General features: G+C 38.9%; 1 protein-coding gene across 32 annotated transcripts in view; it reads right to left on the reverse strand.

Moving 5' to 3' along the window:
- The window catches only part of Sorbs2 (sorbin and SH3 domain containing 2), a 90,236-nt gene extending 69,515 nt beyond the window's left edge, over window positions 1–20,721 (reverse strand). For 12 of the 32 annotated variants that reach the window (XM_048455650.3, XM_085680255.2, XM_085680252.2 and 9 more), the window contains exons 1-4: window positions 20,672–20,721; window positions 15,817–15,909; window positions 12,058–12,084; window positions 11,677–11,801 (exon numbers count right to left, since the gene is read on the reverse strand). In XM_048455650.3, coding sequence (XP_048311607.3) covers window positions 11,677–11,801; window positions 12,058–12,084; window positions 15,817–15,909; window positions 20,672–20,681 — 255 coding nt within the window. In that variant the 5' untranslated portion in view covers window positions 20,682–20,721. Of the gene's footprint in view, window positions 1–10,302; window positions 10,933–11,676; window positions 11,802–12,057; window positions 12,085–15,816; window positions 15,910–20,671 lie in introns of all 32 variants that reach the window. The other 20 variants (XM_048455656.3, XM_048455652.3, XM_087900763.1 and 17 more) reach the window with 7 other exon arrangements.
- Window positions 20,722–21,260: the final 539 nt, after the last annotated feature.

Consider the following 21,260-nt stretch of genomic DNA (forward strand, 5'->3'; position numbering starts at 1 on the left):
ATCAATAAATATTCAATTATAAGGACGGCACTAAATATAAGCTGTTAGAAAAATTCTCTTATTTTCTAACCAGTCCCATGTTAAGGACCTTTCAAACCAGACATTTAGGTAAGTGTAGAATACAGGAAGGACCTTTACATAGCTCTGCTGAGCAAGCTACAAATATTTTTTGTCTCTTTTTCTAAATCAACTTTGATGTGTTATGATAATGAATGTAAAAAATACAGAATAATTCTTATTAAAAACTAAGGTTTCTATAACAGCTGAGTATCCCTTATCCAAATTCCTAGGGACAGAAGTATTTCAGACTTCACACAGCTTTGGATATGGGGTGCTCATAAATACCTTTTTTGGGAGGTATGGATCTCAAGTCTAAATATGAAATCAATTTATTTTAATAGACAATTTATACTTATAGTCTGAAGGTAATTTTATAAAAAGATTTCAGTGCCCTTGAAGCTTTTTTATTTCTATATTTTCTACATACATGTACTTTGTCTGCATGTATGTCTGCACACCAAAAGAGGGCATCGGATCCTATCATAAGGTGGTTGTGAGCTTCCATGTAGGTGCTGGGAACTGAATGCAGGTCCTCTAAGAGCCAGTGCTCTGAATCAGTGAACTATTTCTCCAGTCTCTAAGTAAATTTTTTTTAATCACACATGAAGTCAGGTATGGAATTTTTTAACTTACAATGTCATGTCGACACTTAAAATGTTTCAAATTTTAAAAAATAATAGAATTTGGATATTTGGATTAGGACTATCAAACCTATATATAATACTAAGGAAATGTGAATTACTCTGATGACTGCCAAAGCACCAATTAGAGATAGAAGGATAAACATTGAAAGCAGATTTACTTTTTTGATCATATTAAGTTAATAATTCTCCGTAATAGCTTCTGGAGAGTTCATGTATAATAAACTGATAATTGGCCTGCCTTCAGTTCCAGACACCTCTGATGGCATACAGACACTAGATAGTATATATACGTGACAGTCCAAAAGGGCCTTAACTAAGGGAACTTTTTTGGCTGAAGGGCCTGATGAAATTCCTTAAAGTTATTAAAAGATATAAAAAAAAATTTCCCAACCTAGGACACAGAAGGGACCCACACCTGAGGCTACAGACTGGTTATCTGTGGCCAGGGGTTTGGTTGGGTCATTCCCAGAAAATAAATTTTATATCCAGCCACTTGAATACTCAATCACCCTCCCAAACAATTGAAAAGAGGTACTCTTTAAATTTTTATGTAGTTGTAGAAATTTAAAAATATATATATATAGCTTGTGGCATTTCTCTTGTATGCAAATTCAAGGTTTAGAGTGTTGTGTCGTGACAGTATCTGGAAACTATGTAGCACAACTGTATTTTCCCTTTGACAGAACCCATCAAGAGTTTATGAGGGTTCAGAAAGTCTCTCCCTCTCTGCTCGAATTGGCAGATGCTCAAAGCTGTGCATCCTGCAATGGACATCACAGTCTCTTCATTGACCGAGGAGCTCCGTGATAAGAAGGAGCAGCATCTTGGCCACTCGTTATCCACTGACCAGTGACCGCTGAATGAAATTATAGACATGGCCATGATAGCACGTGTATGAGAACTATATAGTGCATAAATGAAAGACAAATTGTTGAGATAATAAAGAAAAACATTTTCATAAATTTCAAAACTGGGATGGTTCAGGAAAAATATCTCAAAACAACCTCAGGCTATATTTCTATAAGATGGGCTAAGACTGTTTACGTCATCCTCTCCTATGGTGACAGAAGAGCTCACCTGAGGTGACAGTCATCAAAACAGCAAAAAACAACCCTTAGAGCTATGCGGTCAGAATCACTCACGGGAGAAAGATAGTGCATAAACTATTATTAACCCAGGACACAGTGATATGTCTTAGAGAATACATCTTCCATGTATTAATGGTAAGTTACAATATTAGAAACATTTTGGACTTTATAATTTAACCATAATAATCGACTTATTTATATTTCTGATAAGTTCCTTAGAAATAAACCACTTTATAGCACAGAAAAACAGTCAGAAGCAGACCACTTTAGAATTGCCATAAATAGCACCTATGTGTAAGAAGGGAATATCAGTAAAACTTTTAGCACCGGTGGGCTTAGTGAGGAGCACTCAATAGCTTTCTCTAACAGATGGTAGAGAGTCGGTTTGCTAATCAACACCTATGCAGATAAAAATGCGCAGCTACGAAACGCAGCTAGCAAACAAGTACAGACCTTAAAAAAATGGTGGCGGCAAAGGAAGGAAGAATAATTACGTGAGTGGCAGCAGGGGTTGCTAGGGTGATGCCATCTGCCACGGCAGCTCTCTGACCCCGGGTTGGGAAAGGTATCTCCAAGCAATCAGTGGTGTCAGAGTTGCCCAGCTGTAGTTCAGCCAGAATGGCCGTGGAGGACTCACTCTCAGATTGGGAGGAGTGCTTGATCAGGGAAGAGTCTGTCCCGGGAGAGCGTGTGGCAAGGCTGTGCATAAGGATGTTTATACAAACAAGCTGAGAGGCCCTGGGCTGGAGGCAGGCGGGAAGGCTCCAGACCATCAGGTGACAGTGGGCTGGAGCCACTGCCTTGTTAAAATTGGGTTGGTGGAAAGCAGTCAGAGATGGGCATGAGGGGCGCGGCACCTGGTGTGCTTTCTCTGTGTGTCTGTGAAGCATTTGCCTCCAACACATTGGCAGTTAACTGCTGATTTTTAAGCTGAGTTTGAGGGAAAAGAATCAGGAGAGGAAGGGTAAATCACTCAAAATAAGAGTATCTTGTTTTACACCATGACAGAGGAGGTGAAGTATTGGCTTAATGTGCAAACACGAAGGAAATACGTTTACATGGGTTAGGTGTTGAACACACACTATGGGGAAAAGCATGGAGGCGTGAAGAACATGGGTCTGGGGTATTTGGGGAAATGCAACGTAAGCGTGGGTAAGGATGAGAAAATCTTGACAGGACGGAACTTCCTCCTTAGCAGCGTTCAGGTTTTGTCCTAATGACAGTGAAATGATATCAACCTGCCTGTTGCTTGGCTGAATATGTCTTTCAAGAAAAATCTTGGAGCCCAGTTCTTCCTATTGCTTCTCCACTGTCAAAATAGTCCCCCAATATAAATCCATTTGTTTTATTTTCTTTCCTGACTTACTATTTAAGTTGATCAAACTAAAACCAATTCCTTGGAAAGGGGGTTTCTGTTCACTTTCCACTCACCAAATCTGCTCAGGGGTTTCACTATGAAATACAAAAACAGTTGTATCTTTAAAATGCTAGCAGTTAGCAGTGGTGCTGATGTGTAAAAAGAAATGAAAACAAAACTTGGTCACTGACAATGGTTAGAGTGGACGTAGGTTAGTTGGAGCTACCGTTGGCATTGAGTCTTAAGAAAGGAGAAAGAAACTGAAGGGAAAAGAAAAGGTTTAAGAACTCTGAGCCTACACAAAACCCAAGAGTTTGAACACCAGGAAGGAACCAACCAAGCAAGGAGAGAAAAGACACATACCAAAGGGTTCTGTTGGCATCTGCTATATCCCTGATGACATCAGATGTGATGCTGTGCATCCAACTCCATGAATGGACCAGTAAGACTCATTTCCCTTCTTACCTAGAGGACATTTACTTTTCTGTCTTTTGCTGTGCGGAGTGTCTGAGGTATATAAGATGGCTAGAAATATTATGTAATATTAGCACAAAGATAATGGAATGAGCAGGCCTATATAAACTCTTAGATACTGCCTAGTAAAGATTTTAATGGTACCCGTTGCTATTTATGGCCAACCATGATTTTCCAGCTATCTGATGTCATGAAACCTGTTGGTTTTATTAAAGCCATATTTTCTATCACTTTTAATTAAATAGTGAAAAGTCTACTATTTTAAAACGTTGGGTCATAGATCACTTAGGAATTTGCTAAAAACTATTGGTTCTAAGAAAAATACACTCATTCATAACACATAAAGTTTTACATAAACTCTAGGGGCTCATGGACATGCCAAAATACATCCTTAACTGAACCAAATTTAAAAAAAAAAATCCAAGGACGGATTAGAAGACAAAGTTTTTCATTCTAGTTTTACTTAAGCTTAATGACATTGTTTGAGTAGATCCATTTAAAATGTGGCTTTTAAAGTTGTGTATTTTTTTAAAAAAATCTCTAGACTTAACTGATAAAAATCTTAGTTACATGACTTAAAAAAATTCAATAGTAATACATCCTATGCATTAGTTGATGTTAATATTTATAATACAACTTATAATATAATGATGTTATACATTTATAGATTTTATTGGAGGTGAAGTATGACATGAAACTATAACCATTTTTAAATTTAATATATTAAATATTTCTTCAGGTCTGAATGGAATTCAGTCTCAAGCTGTCTTTGGAAAGTGCCAACAAAAACTGATTAATTCAAAGCAGTTCCCCTAGGACAGTTTCAATATATCATGATTGTCTCAGTTCTGCCTCCATGCCAAGTAACATTCCATGTTAAATAAGGGAAATCACAAAAAGTTCTTAAGTTGTCCATTCAGATATGGCTGGCTTCCTTTAAGATTAGAAAGGCTTTGACTCTCATTGAGTTGACTTGCTCATGTCTTTCAACCTGACGTCAAAAGCTGAAGCATGTTCTTCTGCATATGGTCATGGGATCACACCATGACTGTTCTTATGCATTCTCATACATGGGCTGTTCTTCATACAGTATTTATTCTTCCAGAAAGAATGATCACAGAAAACAGAACTATTCTCATTCTTTTACGGCCTTCTGTCATGTTCACAGTTTGCATCTTTATAAGTGTGTGTGCATGTGTATGTGTGCAGCTCCCTCACAGCCTACAGGTAACTCAACAGGTGGGGCAGTGTCAATTGGGCTGAGCTCTTCCAGGCAGCTTGGCTGGTTTGAGAGTGACTCAGTAGTCTTTACTGCTTATGTAATCCTTGGGGAAGGTGGGACCTGGAGAAACTGGTCGGTTTTAGGAACTTCCTGATGTTACTTGGAGGTTTTTTTTTTTTTTATGTTCTGTCTTAGTGACTTGCCCCTGTAGGATCAAGTGTTTCACCTCCCTTTAGCATCCTGTTGTCTTACCTGCCCGTAAACACTGTCTTAAAATATCCTATATTTCATATCCTTTTCAGTACCTACGCCCTATGGGGTTTCCCTCCATGATAGAAGGTTTTAATCTTGTAGGAAACTGGTACACAACATCATCTCTGATATGTCTCCCCAGAGGAAAGCACGAGAAGAGAACAAAAGACATGTGTAAAAGAGGGAAGTAAACACTTTCATATGCTGGATAGCTTGTAGTAGGAGAAAACAGTTTCAAACGAGAATGGTTTTTCCACTATCTACCGTATTAAGTGACAGGCAGACAACTTCAGAAAGATCGGTCAAATTGCTTTGTGTCTTCTTGTGTCCAGAACCATGTAGAGTGAATGCGTCCAAATACTGCTTGATAGTCACTGAAGTTTTTAAGAGTCTAAGTTGCTATTTATGTTCCCTAACCACCAATGGAGGAACTAGAGACACCACCTTACAGCTGCCTGCTCTTCATTAAGGAAGGGTGTTCTTAAGCCTTAACATACTTAAGAATACCTGAAGTTATTCAAAGTAAGATTGAGCCTCTTAGTTCCGGTGAAGCCAATCCAGAGCACTAGGAGGACTCAAGGATGTCAAGGGTGAGAACATCAAGGTTGCAGCTCTGTAGAGACTTAACCAGGAGGCTGGATGAAAGGTGACTCGGAGTGGGAAAAGCTGTGATGGGTGGAAGCTCTATAAACCCAAATGCCTATCTGCAGCGGATAGGCATTCAGAATGTGCAGATCTGGCGGGTGTTAAATACCAGGGACTGTGGTATAATTCCCATCTGAGATCTGGCGGGTGTTAAATACCAGGGACTGTGGTATAATTCCCATCTGAGAAGCTGTCACAGCCTAAGAACACTGCCGAAGAAGGAGGGTGAGCGTAATACAAAAGGAAAAACAAGGGAAGGAGAATCTGCCAACGGTGGATCTATAGGGACTTGCTCAAGCTAGTTGGCCTCAGTTTCCTTTGATGTAAAATTACAAAGATTAACACAACTCATCTCCTGCAGCGAAGAGTAAGATTTTAAGGATGGGATAGACATCACGGAGCCTGGTGGGCTGTCATAGTTGTTCAAAGGCATTGATCTGAAAATGGTAGGTGCTTAGAAGGCACAGTAAAAAGGCAAAGACGAGCCCGGAATGGGGGAGGGGAGCAGATAATTATGCGAAAGTTGTCAGACAGAGGTAGGAAAAAGGTCACCTCTTTTGCCCCCAGGACAAACATGTAGAATTTAAAGAAGGCAGATTGTGACTCCATCTAGGAAATGCTTCTAATAATTAGATCTCAGGATTCCTTAAACCCTAGATTGCTGCCTTATAAACTAATGGAGTATTCATATTGTTCTCCTTCCATGCTGTAATATGCAATTATTTTAGTACACACACACACACCCGCTCTCAACTGGAAATTTGACAAAAACGTGTTCAACTCTGAATATAACAAACACACAAAGACATTACAGGCTATTGACTGGCCATACAAGGGAAGACACTAATGATCTGGGTTGGCCGAGGTGGGGATGGTGCAGAAAGTGTGCTCTGGAGTTTTGTGTCCTGTCATCTAATGTGGCTGACATTTATGCACTACACTGTGTCCTAGTTAGGGCTTCCATCGCTCTGATGAAACACCACAACCAAAAGCAACTTGGGGAGAAAAGGTTTATTTTATCTTAGCTTGTACTCTACCATCCAGAGAAGTCAGGACAGGAATTCCAGACAGGAATCTGGATGCAGGAGATGATGCGGACACCAGGGAAGGTGTCATTTACTGGCTTGCTGCTGCTCTCTTTGCTTTCCTAAGTTTGCTTTTTTACAGCATCCCAGGGATGGTACCACCCACAGGGAGCTAGGAACTCCCCCATCAATCTTCAGTCAAGAAACTGCACCACAGGCTTGCCCACAAGTCATTCTGGTGGGGGCATTTTCTCCACTGAGGTTTCCTCTTCCAAAATGACTGGAGCTTGTGTCAAGTTGTCATAAAACAGCTGTTAGACTCTGTCTTCCTTAATTCCTACATATCGATCTTATGGAGAAAGAAAATTTCTATATCTTTTACATGGCACTGACAGAGATTTACCTTCGAATTCTCAACATCTGTGTAGTAGAAGTTCTGTTCTGACTGATGATTGATTATGTTACCCCACAATGACAGGGCCAAGTTTACCCTTCAGAAGCAAAGGGCACAGCTCTTACAAATACCGTGGAAAGACTGAGTGTGGCCGTTTGCTGTCCTTACTATGCATCTGGCTTACATTTATATTCATCTGACACGAAGAACAGTGATATATTTAGTAGCCGAATATTTGTTTACACAGAAGGGCAACATGCCTCGTTTGTGGTCTTTCCATATATAAACTGTCGGAGTGATTATTTAAAACATGTCCTTTATAAAACCATATGTCTAACTTGTCAGGTATGGGGAATCGCCCTAGCAGGAGCCTGCAATCTTCTTTTACACTAGTTGACAGAGTTTAACATATATGTAAATGAGACTTCTAAAATACTAAGATTTACCTTTCATTTCTTAGAGTATTTTTGTTTTTTGGCTTGGGTCTTATAAAGAATTGGTTTTCCAAGAAATTAAAAGTGTGTATGTGTGTGTGTGTGTGTGTGTGTGTGTGTGTGTGTAGTTGATTCATAGAGTGTTGTTTACAGGCCTTGACATTTACTATGTCCTCCTGCCAAAATGTGGAATGTAAAAACCACTGGGAAAGACCAATAAACAGAAAGTGAAGTTTGCCATGATAGGAAAGACATGAAAATTAAGTGTCTATTGATGGAAGAATAGATAAAGAAATGTGATACATATTATTATGGACTATCCTTCATCTTAAAATAGAAGGCAATTTTACCATGCATTTTGACATGGAAAACCCAGAGGACATGATATAACGGCATAGGTAACCCAGAGGACATTATAATGAATGAAATAACCTCGTCACAGAACAAATACGCAATGATTCCACTTGCACGAAGCATCTGAAACAGTTGACACAGAAGCAGATAGGAGAGGTAGTGACTTGGGGAGGGGAACATGAGCTGCTATCTGGGGTTCAGAGTTTTATTTAGGCAAGATAAATAAATTCCAGGAATTTCCTATATTATGAAATTATGCCTCAAGTTAACAATAGTGTGTGGAACACTTACAGATTGTGGGGAAAGGCCTGGGAGATGGCTCAGTTGATAAAGTGCTTGCTAGGAAACACAAAGACCAGAGTTGGGATTTGCTGAACCCACAGAAAAGCCCAGCCATGTAAGCATTAAAGACAGGGAATCCCTGTGCGATGCTAGTAAATAGACTAGCCTGAGTTAGCAAGATCCAAGTCTAGTGAAAAATTCTGTTTCAATAAATAAAGTGGAGAATAATCCAGAAAGACCCCCAACACACGCCCACATACATACATACCTGCCACATACATGAACTGCAAAACTATTGTGAAGAAGGTAGATCTCATACATTCTTGGCAACATTAAAAGTCACAACAATTTATGCCACCTATTACAAGGTGTTTTAAGACAATGCAATATAACACACTGCTAATCTGATAAAATAAGCTTTCATTCATCATTTAAAAATTATTGTGTCAACAAAAGAACAAAGAATTCAATAAAAAAATGAAGTACAGACCTCAACAGAGAACTCTCATCAGAGGAATCTAAAATGGCTGAAAGACACTTAAGGAAATGCGCAACATCCTTAGTCATCAGAGAAATGCAAATCAAAACAACTCTGAGATTCCATCTTACACCTGTAAGATTGGCCAAGATCAAAAACACTGATGACAACTTATGCTGGAGAGGTTGTGGGGAAAAGGGAACACTTCTGCATTGCTGGTGGGAGTGCAAACTGGTACAACCTCTTTGGATGTCAGTGTGGTGATTTCTCAGAAAATAAGGAAACAACCTTCATCAAGACCCAGTAATACCACCTTTGGGTATAGATAGCCTCCCTTCTCACTTCTACTCTGTGGTACGCTTTCAAATTTCAACTTACTTGTCCTATCAATAGTATTTGAAGTTGTTTTTCCTATCCTCCCATGATTTTCTCTCTTAGTTTTTAGTATACCACATTTCCTAGATTTTCCTCTCCTTTTGGAAATACCAATGCCAGCCAGTTTGCTTAACTGGTTCTTCTTTTGAATGGAAAATTTGCACAAGCTCAATTCTTGGGTTTCCTTCATCCATGTTGATGTCCCTGTCTATTGGCTACAAAAAGCATCTGTAGGCTGATCACTTTTAGGCCCAACCAGGACCTTGTCCCTGAGCCTCAAACCCACTCTTCCCATACTCCACCACTTCAGGTGAATGTTTAGAGACACCTTATACTGATGTGGGATTTTCCTTTGTATTCTGTGATTACCATTAATGAATAAAGAAATTGTCTTGGGCCTGCACAGGAAATAGAGGTAGGCGGAGAAAGCTAGGATGAATGCTGGAAGAAAGGAGGTGGAGTCAGAGAGACGCCATGGAGCCGCCACCAGAGACAGATATGCTGAAACTTTGTTGGTAGGCTATGACCCCGTGGTGATGCACAGATTAGTGGAGATGGATTAAGTTAATATGTAAGAGTTATCCAATAAGAAACTAGAGCTAATGGGCAGTGTTTTAATTAATACAGTTTCTGTGTGATTACTTTGGGTCTAAGCTAGCCAGGTGGCTGGGAACCAAACAAGCGACCCCCTTACTTCAATGACCCCCAAAATCTAGGTGATAAAATTTGGTTAGTATGCTTTCTAAAATTATTGATCGAATTTTAGAGAAAATTAATGTCAATTTACAAAGGGAAAAATACTGTTTGAAATTAAGATAAGGTATATTATGATTGAGCATTATCTTAAAAGATGTTGTACATTTAAGTAAGGTTAATTTATTTCAAATAACTTCCAAAGTTCTGACATAAAAATAGGTCTTTGGTACCTGGAAGTAATGTAAGGTCTGATGAAGTTAACAGTATCTTAAGTGACAACTTCTCTATCAATGATTTAAGAAAAATATAGAAAGAACCTTTTTTTTATATGAAAGTTCTATGTGCATGTATTTAAATAAAAAGATACCAGAAATTGACTGAGTTCAGTCAGGTTTGAAATAGTTTCTTTCTCCTTTCCCTTCCTGTTTAGAAACTAATAAAACATTAGTTTTAGTTAGAAGCTCAAACCCAATGAGTTAGTCTCTGCAACACACACAGAAGAGACTAGCAAGAGCAATGTACCGCTGGGGTCAGACAGGTCTCGGCATCTGTAGATGTTTGTCTCTCTTGCTGAAGAGGCATCTTTTCACTTTCTGGAGGCAGTTCAGGGAACTGTTGGTGGCTTTCAAGATCCTGTCCTGAATGGGGAGCTATCTGAATGGAGAGAGCTGCTGTGTGTGTGTTCGGTCCGGGGCTACGGGTTGGTGAGCAAGACCTTTTCAGAGACGATGGGACATCAGTGGGCTGGGAACACTGTGGTGGTTTAAAGGGGGAACCATTCCCTTGGTTCTGATTATGGGTTAGTTTCAAGGTAGAAATTCTTCGGGTTTGAGAATCTTGCATGTAGTCCTCTTGTAGAAACGTGTTAGTGTCTCCAAATGGTGCAGGACTGGAGCTGGGGGATGCTGGTAGTGGATTAGTGATTTTTTGTGTGTATGACACAGTTCTGTTGGATTCCTCAGAATACACTATTGTCTGGTTAGAATCTTCACTAGAATGCATAGCTCCATGGAGAAGTTTAAGGTTAGGAAAGCTCTCTGTACGCCATGGGCTTTCTGTGTTAGTTACTATTGAATCTAAAATGTCACCCTTTGTTTGATCGGTTATCAAAGACTGGCAAAAGCTCTCTTTCCTGCCTGGTGGAATGGGTGCCTCAATGGCCAAAAGTGTTCAGAAAGAGAAATGACATTGAAGGAAAAATAGAAAGAAAGTCCAAGTTAGACACGAGAAGAACATTGTCAAAGCTGCCCCAAAGAAACCCAAACACACACTGTACCCTGAACAGGCTAGACCAAACAGTTCTGTTCAGTCCTGCAAGAATGCTTTGTGAATTATTACCAATAGTTTCTCCCAAATTGGAAAAGCTTTAGTTTAGAATACATTGCAAAGATACTGCTTCTGCCCACAGTTTAAGAAATTATGCTAAAAGTGAACATATGTTATCCTGCCCTATTTTTAGACCTAGAGGCTGACAGTTCATTTAACCACATGGTTTGTAGGACATTTTGCATGCACAGTTTTTACTAACATCTCAAAGGTTCAGCATTTGTCTGGTTTATATTCATGCAGTAGATAATGTATCCCCGACTCTCAAACTCTAGAATCCACGACACCAGCCATCAGGGCTTTAAGAATTAGAATTTAGCTTAAACATTACAGTAGAAGCTGACCTACTTCGATAAGCTGAACCAGAGAATACAGAGTAAATCAACCACCACCACAACAGAAGAAAGCCTACCTGTTTTGAGCTGAAAACTCACGCCCTGTCACACGTGTTAGTTATATGAAAAACGCAGAAGCATTTTAAAGCTAGGACACTAGGAACGAGGTCCCCAAGAGCAGGAGCGAACAGGGGTCTAGGCACGAGACACACAGCAGGCCATGAGCTTTAATTACCTGGGTTGGTGATTTTTTGTCTTGCAGGTTTGGTCGGACGCTTCTGAAACCTTTTGCTGCAAGAGAGGAATATGCGGCATCTCCGTTCAGTGTCTCTGGATTTCGATCATTGTAAGATCTCCACGCTTTTGTTCAGGGAAAACAAATTGGACACAGAAATATCTACGTTCACTTGAATATTTTCTCTTTGGTGTGTGAGCAAATTGATTTGTCTTTCTAAAATCAAAGTGGTCTTCATAAGATCTTAATTTAGTATACATAACCATGTATGAAATTTAAATTGAATATGAAATCAATGATGTGGCTATGGATATATCAAAAGAAAAAAAATGTCCTTGGAACAAGCACAATAGTTATTCACAATATTTTTTTTTTCTGTACCTGAGTCTGGAGACTGAGAATCACGCCCTGAAAGGAAAACAATGTTGAAATTAATGCGAGTGTAAACCAAACCAAACCTTCAGTAAAAATGCTTGGCAAACAAGCATGTGCATCATTTTTGCAGACATTATCTCAGTTCTAACACGGAGTATGTTAAATGTAGTAATGAGAGGCTTGTGTGTGATTTTTCAATTTCAATAGGCTTATCATTTGTTATATACCTACACTCTATAGCTAGAACATATATCAAACACTAATTTTCACCCTTAATAATATTGCAAACCACGTAATTTCAAGATTATTGTGGCCCAAGGTGCCACATGACTTCTGAACATAGAATTAAAGGATTGAAAAAACCTGGTTAACAAACACTGAATTCTGTTTAGACCATTAAAGGTAGTCACCAGCTCTGTCACCGGCTGAAGGCCCCTGTACCTCCCTAGATTTAACTGCTATAGTCGATAGTGGCTAATATTTCAATAGCTTGATTTTTTTTAATGTTTACAAAAGGCAAATGTATCTACTGTGCAAGACCTTTCTTTAATTGTTCTCTAGAACTTAAATTTCTTATTGTCCCTTCAAAGTTTACTCAAACATGAAAGCAGTTATAGTGTATTTCATTGTCTTTTTGCTCAGAAGCTGTGGAGAATAAATCATAGTAAATAATTGGTTTAACCATATACTTATGGTCAGTTGTCTCAGAACCTCTTATATGGCCATCTGGGGGAATCCATTTGCCCTGTTTTGGTCTATCGGACCTATAAAACCTTGATCTTGGAAAGGTTTATAGGAGTTCTTTACTTCACCGCTATCTAGCTCCTGGATTCCTTTCGTATGTTCCCTGGTACCATGAATTAATTGTTATGAGCCAATAACTCATTGTTTTCTTCCCAAATGTTCCAGGGATATCCTTTTAAAATTTATACATATACATTCAGAATGATGCTAAGTGGGTTGAGAAATGTAGAGTCTTGTTTATAAAATATTGAAGATGGATTTCTTTTTTCCCCCAGATCAAGGGAAGAAAAATAAATGTGAATCAGCTCAGTTGTTTGGAATGACTATCACAGGTGAGTTATAGAAGAGGAGCATATTTTCATTCACTGTATGCGATCATAAATTGAATAAAAATGAGCATAATCCAGTAAAAACTACTCAAAACATGTTCTCTGGATTCTATGCCCAGAGTTTAACAGAGACTGGAGTTCACCATTTCATTCAGTAAAAAGACAGCAACTCCTCTAGAGGGCAAACACATGTAATTTGGGGATGCCCTGCTACCTTTAGAATTCTGCTTTGGGGACATTAAGGAAAGAGACACACTGACCGCTATGGTTCTACCCACTGTGGACAAAGAACACATTTGGGGACTTGAGAAAGGGTAATGGATAGGGGAGCAGCCTCAATAATACATATGTGTATTGCAACTGTTTGCTTGAGAATGGAGCATTTGTTTTACTCTTGGTTTGATAAGACCAAGCTAGAAAAGAAAAGCATGAAATATGTGTGGGGGGGGGGCGGTGAAGCAATAGGAGCCCTGTCTGAGGAGGTGCCAGGGATGTAGATGAGGTAGGGGAGAGAGGTATAGTGAGCTAATTTGAAGGACACTTGGGATACAAATCCTCTGGTTGACATTTTTTAGATGGCCAGATCTGTTTCCTCACAATAGTGACCACATTGTGGGGTTACAGAACCCTAAGAAACGTTAAGTGGGAGAAATAGAGGGCAGTTCATCCTGATTCACCCATGGGATCTGACAATGGTGAAGTGTACTGACAGGCCCATGGATGAAACACCAAGATGAGGGCATGTTTTAATAAAGCTTGAGTTGATGGTTTTAGCACAGATCCCAAAGAGTAATTAATTCTCTAGTGATGGTGAAACATACATTTTTTTTTCCACGTATGTTCTTGTGAAGGCTGCTATACAGCAAGCCTGGGTACAAAGGATCCTGATTCTTTAAAACATCATTAAATGTCTTTGAAGATTTTATACATCAGTATGTTCAAAGAATTCTTTTAAATTTTAATCCAAAATTCAAGGGACTGTTAAAAAAACTTATTTCTAATGACATAAAACAGGCAAGAGCTTCTTTTTGCTCATATTACTTTATTTAATCAACCTTCCTTTTTCTTGCCCTTGGGTACATGAAATTGAATCAAAGGATTGGTGCATGCTGGGCAAGCTTTTCACCACTGAGCTATCCCCTTCTCTTGCTCTCATTTTAATGACCTTAAATTTTGAGACATTATACCCAGATGTGCCTTAAGCTTGCTGGATAGCCCAGGCAGCCTTGAACTCTAAGTAGCTGGAGTCATAGGTCTGGGCCATCAGGACTGGAACTTATTTTTCTATTCTGACTGTGAAGCACTTAGCCTTTTCCCAACAACTTGAATGGTATGAAATTGCTTATAACACAATTTGACTCTCGAATGCAGTCTCCAGTTCAACCCAATGCTATCCTTTGTGGGTTATTTTTATAAGTAATAACAAATACAAATTGTTAACATAGAGAGTTGTTCTCTAGCACGTACATCAGTGGTCACATCTGAGGTTTTACTTGGTTGCAATGCCCATGAAATTCATGGTTCAGGCATTCCAATAATACGATATGCCTGCTTTTTATTTATTTTACTTTTCACTGTTCTCATATCTCATGCACCTACTGTAAAAACATCTATAGTTTTTATAATATCTCCTTATAGTCATACATGCATGGACAAACATATCCAGAGTCATACCCAAATGAGGTCAGATTCCATACATTGCAATGGTTTTATTGGAAAAAGGTTAACATGAGACTCCTGACTTGACATTTAAATTTGGACCTTGATGTCCATTTGTGAGAAGGTGGAAGTCACCTTCAAAAGTCTGTTTTTCTTTCATAACACTGGGTAGAACATCCTCAGTACCAACTGATCACTAAACATGTGTACAGAAGACTAAAACACAGACTGAGGTGTAAAATTATTTAGTGACTCCTTCACTTTCCTCCTCCTGCAGTATAACTAATTAATCTTATAAAGCAACCCAAGGAAACTCATTAATTAGTCAGTTAACAGGAGGTGTGTACTACTCCTTTAAAGGTCTAGGGACAGGCTGGACACGGTTCATCTTCCGTGTTACACACTCCCCCTGCAGACTCTCCAGATGAAGTCTGTCACAGGTGAAGGTAACTCACAACAGACATTTAGTGACAAAGGAGCTACCTTAGTGGATGCTGGCATGTCACACCCTCAACTGCTTTCGGGAGTGTATTTTTACCTGTGGGTTCATACTGATCTCAACTGATCAAGGTTTTGATATATGCTAAAGCTCATATTAGATGTAAGAAGGTCTGTTTTCTGCTTTCAATTTTTGAGAAGAACCACATTAATCAAGATCTATGTTGACCAAGTCTTTTTTTTTCCCTAACCCTGAATTTTCCGAGTATCATGTTGCTTTAGTTCATGAGATAACAAGAACGTAAATAGTTATTAACTCTTGCAGTTAACATATTTTTGGCAAGTGACTGATGCTTTTAATTATATTTTTAAATGTTTGTTTTTAGCAAGGTATCGGTTTCCTTTGACTTTTTTATTTTTAGAACAAAACCAGAAAGGATAGAAGCTATTCTTGAAATTAGAAAAAAAATAAGATTGAGTGAGGGATTTGAAAGGCATTTCAACTGTCTGTTCCCACCCCACCAAGACGACTCTGGAAAGAGAGAGGTGAGGTGGAGCCATTCGGGCATGACGCGGTGAGTTAGTGGTGTTATACCTGCAGCCAACAGGTTTGGCGAGCTTTGAACTCTCTTCACAGATGTTAACGTGACAGACATGGCAGCACGTTTGCGAGCACACCCACCGCTATCTGGAAGCAAAAAACATGATATAGCAGAGGCCACAGAGGAAGCACATGCAATGTCATGCATTTCAAAAGTGAGACGTGTCAGACACTCGTGAGAAAGGGGAACAGTTGAGCATTAGTAATCGTGGAATACACCTGCAAATTTCCCTCCTAGACTAAGAGAGATGATGTGGCACAGAAGTGAAACACCAAGGGTCTGCTCAGAGATAGACAGCAATGCTTTAAACAAAACAAAAGGTCTTACGTTTAATTTTCAACACTTTTTACTTAATGATATCCCCGATACAGAGCTGAGTCTTCTTTGCAAAATTAGTATTTAGTGCACACTAGGTTTAGAAACAGTACAGCAAGCTTTTACAGTTAGGGATTATCTGTATTTCAGCCTACAGTGTCATGATTATATATGTAAATAATTTAGATTAGACTTAATCTATTCTACTTATGATTACTAAAGATAATCAGGGATGAATTACCTTGATTCAGTAATTCTTGAAGTATTTTTCAGCTGACATAGGCATTACGTGCTTCATATACACACATCATAAGGAAACACACAGCATTATGCAATTTCATGTCTTCTCACAGTTCTGAAATAGTTATTCTGTTTGAAGTTAAGGACAGCACTGATGTACACAGTGAAATGAGACTTTTTTTTTTAATGGATGGATCACTCTTATACTTTGGAATAATGGTTGTGGCATAATCTCTATCTATATGGAGAAAATCAAAATGTGAGGCGAAATATGGACACATGCGTCAGTCATTTTCCGTGTTGTGAGAAGCTGAGAGACTTCTAAATTTGGAAGACAAGCCTCCAGGACCGAAAGGTTAGCTCTCTATTTCTGAACAGAAGTCTGATTCTGCGCCCACATTCCTTGGTAATATAGCATGGACAATAAATAGCTCTCCATCTTCCCCTGCTCGTCAAAGCAGCCTCAGCTCTCCTTTTTGAAGGTGACCATACACAGAGACAAGTCAGATAACCAACAATATGAGATATAACTGTGAGAGTATAATTGTTGTATCTTGTCATATGCTTTCTTAATTCTTTACTTCATAGGCAAAATACTCAGCCTATTAATTAAACATGAGAGAATAGAGATTTAGCATTATGTGTTAATTACCGGTAAAAATCATAAGAGAGTGAGGTCACTAGACCACAAAAGTGGTGTAACTTTCCTAATATAAAACCTGACTTAAAATTATAATTTTTTTAAAGAAAAAAATCATTAAACAGAAAACCTGAGTTGAAACAGAAAATGCAAATAAGCTGAGAGAATCATTTAAGAAACTATAGCTAGGAACCAGTAGAAAAGACACAAACGGTAGAAAGTTAGAGCTGAAGATACCTTCAATAGAACACCAATAGCCATTTTCAATTTGCTAAAGACAACGTGTCTGATTGGGCATCACACTGGACACAAGATCTGTCTAGTCACTAGGTCTAAAATGGCTGGGTAGTCAAGGGCACTGAAAGTGAAAAGTGACATCACTTTTAGCAGGATTTTATTTTCCTGGTCCTCCCAACTCTCAGTGTCTGAAAAGATAACATCTCAGAACAAGCAGAGCGAGGAACATGGTTCAAGCACAGTATGTTCACACGGTGTGCTGAGATGCCCTGCACCATCTCCATGAATCCACAACGCTGTCGGGGGGATGCTAGAGAATTTTGTGCATACAGCGGGGTACTTTAGGAAACATTAGATTGAAGTAGTTCAGAGTTTCAGTGTGAGAGACTGTATTATATTTTGACCACATTGTATTTCTAAGAGCTAGACTGTGGAGGGTTGCTTTCTTAAAGAGCAAGTGCCCTAGGAAAGTCATTTTGGATCGGTGAGCAAGAGTAGTTATATCCAATTTCATTTCCTGGTCTGAAGTCTCAGTGTGTGACAGGCACACACGTACCACTAAGTAATTGTGGGTACACTGAAAGTAAATTACTATTTCTTTTTCAATTCACATGTATTATTTTGACAAGTGACTTTTAAATTGGTAGGACATAAATGCTTATTATATTGTTTGCACTGAACTGCTTAATAAATAGAACTATTAGATACTTCATTTAGGCTTAGAAGCAACATGAAAACAAACAAACAAAAAAACTACTCAGACACTGTCATTATGATACAAAAAAAAGTACAGAAATCTTTAGGCTCAGTAAATGGAGACTCTTTGCTAACACTTAGTAAAGGTCTTATTTTTTAAATGCTGAGGTTTTGAAATTGTAGAACAGACAAACCACTAGAAATTAATATTCTGTTTCTACTTATATGTTTATCTTGAAGAAGTTTTTAAGGACTCAATATGAGGATGCTGTCTCTGACACATAGCTCATCCCAAAGCAACCAAGTGCTGGTCTTACAGTCACCCACGAACCCCAACCTGGTTGGGTACTCTTCCACTGAACCGGAGATACCCAATTGCTGTTTCCACTTCTAGATAATAATGCTTAGTTGGATAAACCATAGTCTATGAATTATCTTTCCCCTTTTAAGGATAGTGAATTCTCATGCATTAGAAAGTAATAGGTCCCAATTGCTCTGAGTAGAAATAGGTCATAGTTTAGACATTCTACAATGAAACTTATTCTCCTTGGATTGCTTGTTATGTTGATGATTTAATGGATAGGTAAGGTGAGTCAATTTTATTTATTAGTTACTCAGGAATCAATTATTCCTTGATTTTGTGAATACAGTGGCAATAATTTGTTTCCAAAAGTAATTTGCACCTGAAAGCAATCCATACTCATCTATCAAAATATTTGTCGTCTATACTTTTTTAAAAAGTAGCATGCTTTCATTGCAACATCGTAACTTCTTTAGAATTTTAAGTAAAGGGTTTCAACTTATATGTAAATTTGCATGTTTCCATAGATAAATTTATCCACACAGGCAACCCAATTTTATGCACCATCTAGAGTCAAGATCACTCTGTATAAATGAAAAGTTGTTATACAGGTTTCTATTTGGGCTGCTCAGCAGCAACTTGGTTCAGATACCAGAGAGTTAAATAATCTTCCAGTTTCTCTGTGCCTACTTTGTTATTAGGATCCAATATATGGGAATGGGAAGACCAACTGTTGAATAGATTATATATAAGTACAGTATGTTTATTATAATCATATATGCATATCTCTCATAATGGGAAAATCCTGTTTTGGGAAGCCGTGCAGAACTTACATCTTCAGAGGAGATACCTCTGAAATAGTGAGTAAACCCAGTCCCTTAATGCAACCTCTCTGCTGGAGTGATCAGTGGCTGAAAGACAGGGCTCATCACAGTTTATTTTACATTGCATGTGCAATATGAAATAATAGCCATCACTAGGCAGAGAAGACTGAAGAAGGCCAGTCCATCTCCACCTGTCAAAATGCCTCTACTTGGCTCTCCGAGAGTTCATCAGCTCTTTCTCCAAACACCCTGTCTTGTTCACTGGCCTAAACATCTATCTACATGTGGGCTACAACGGGCAGTGTTCGCTGAGGTCAGTTTGAGCAGGTTTCAGCTCAGAGGATGCCATAGGGAGTGGACCTGGCCCAGTCTCCGCACTTGATCCAGGGATTAAATACTGGCTCTAGCCAGCCAGTTGCTAATCCTTCTTCTAGACACTTTGTCACAAGGAGTTTGACGAGGAAGAAGAGCCTGGGCTTCCTTTCTGCTCTGCTAGTGGGCAGCTGGCTAAAACAGCTCTCCAGCCATAAGCTGCGACACAGCCACAGGGTTTCAGTGGGAAACTTGTCTTCTTTACTGACTGCGTGCGAGCATGCTGCGTATGAGACTGTTGACAATGAGGATGAAGTTACCAGCCAAACAGGTCTACTGTGGGACCAAAGTGACGGTTTGTATAGTTACCTGACATTCACAAACCATTTTACCATTCAAATGCATAGCATACAGGGTTCAGGGGTATTTGTGTTAAAATATTTATGGATACTGTGTGCAAGTCTAAAAATGACATGCTTATGGCTTTCTGAGTATTGTGATAATAAAGAATTATTCAGGCTCAGTTTGTATGAGGTTTTAGAATGCTATCTGTTGACTTTGTCAACATAGACAGTTTATAAAATGGAAAGTTTAAATATTGTTCACCAGAGCAACTTGCCTTTGGGCCTAACATACTTTAAGTAAGAGATCTTAAATGCATAAATACAATTTCAAGCTGCTTTAAGAGCTAATTGAAACAAAAAAAACCAAACCAACCAACCAAACAAAAAACCAGGAACCAGAAAGGGCTGAGGTAAGCGCTCAGTTGATGAAGTGTTTGCCATACAAGTCTGAAAGTTTCAGTCTGGTCTTCAGAATTTACATTTGAAAAGCTGGCCACAGTGGCATGAGCCTGACAGTTCCAGTAATTACTAGAGGTGCAGAGACAGGGGCATACCTGGGGCTCACAGGACAGAGTTCCAGGTCAAATGAGAGACCCTGCCTCAAAGTCAAAGTGGATTACTAAACAAGGAATGATACTGAAGGTTAACCTGCAGTCTACACACACACACACACACACACACACACACATACACACACCTCTGTATACATGTGTACCTGCTAACTCCTACCTGCACACACAAATATGCAAAGCAAATATCCAATAGAAGATCAGTAATGGCAGGTACCAAAAATTGAGCTTTGGGCTGTGAGATTGGAACACGCTGATAAAGCAAAGTCACTTTCAATATACCCAGAAACTCATTTACAATTAAAATAGCGCTGTGCTAATGCAGGACCAAAATGGCTTGAAGAGCAAAGCTAAAGAACAAGAAGCATACCTGTATTCATTTTCACCTGGAAGGGTTTGTTATTAAAGTCTTCAGTTTTCCTATAAGGAAGAGAAAAAAAAAAAAGAGGTGATGCAGAATTTGCATACTAAATCATGGAACTAAAGGCTGTGAAAGTAGTTTTGGTTTGGTGTACCTGAGACCTAAGACAGTGGTTCTCAGCCTTTCTAATGCTGTGACTCTTTGATCCAGCTCCTCAGGTTGTGGTGCCCCTCAACCATAAAAATTATTTCCATTACTACTTCATACTTCATAACTAATTTTGCTGCCTTTACAAATCGTAACCTAAATGTCTGTTTTCTGATGGTCTTAGATGACCCCTGGGAAGGAATCATTGAACCCCCAAAGGGGTTGCGACCCACAGGGGAACTGCTGACTTACAAGTTAATATCACATTATCATTAATCTTTTTGTCTTATGATAATAAACTATTTTTATTTAATGGTGATCATTAATGGTTGAAAATAGAGACCTTCCTTTCTGATTTTATTTCTTTCTTTGCTGTAGACTAAACCCAGCCTCATTCAAACTTAGCACGTGTTCTACCTAGTGAATTGTATACACAGCCGAAAATTTCATT

The sequence above is a fragment of the Myodes glareolus genome, chromosome 23 (genome assembly GCF_982192425.1).
Source record: "Myodes glareolus chromosome 23, mMyoGla1.1, whole genome shotgun sequence".
NCBI lineage: Eukaryota > Metazoa > Chordata > Mammalia > Rodentia > Cricetidae > Myodes > Myodes glareolus.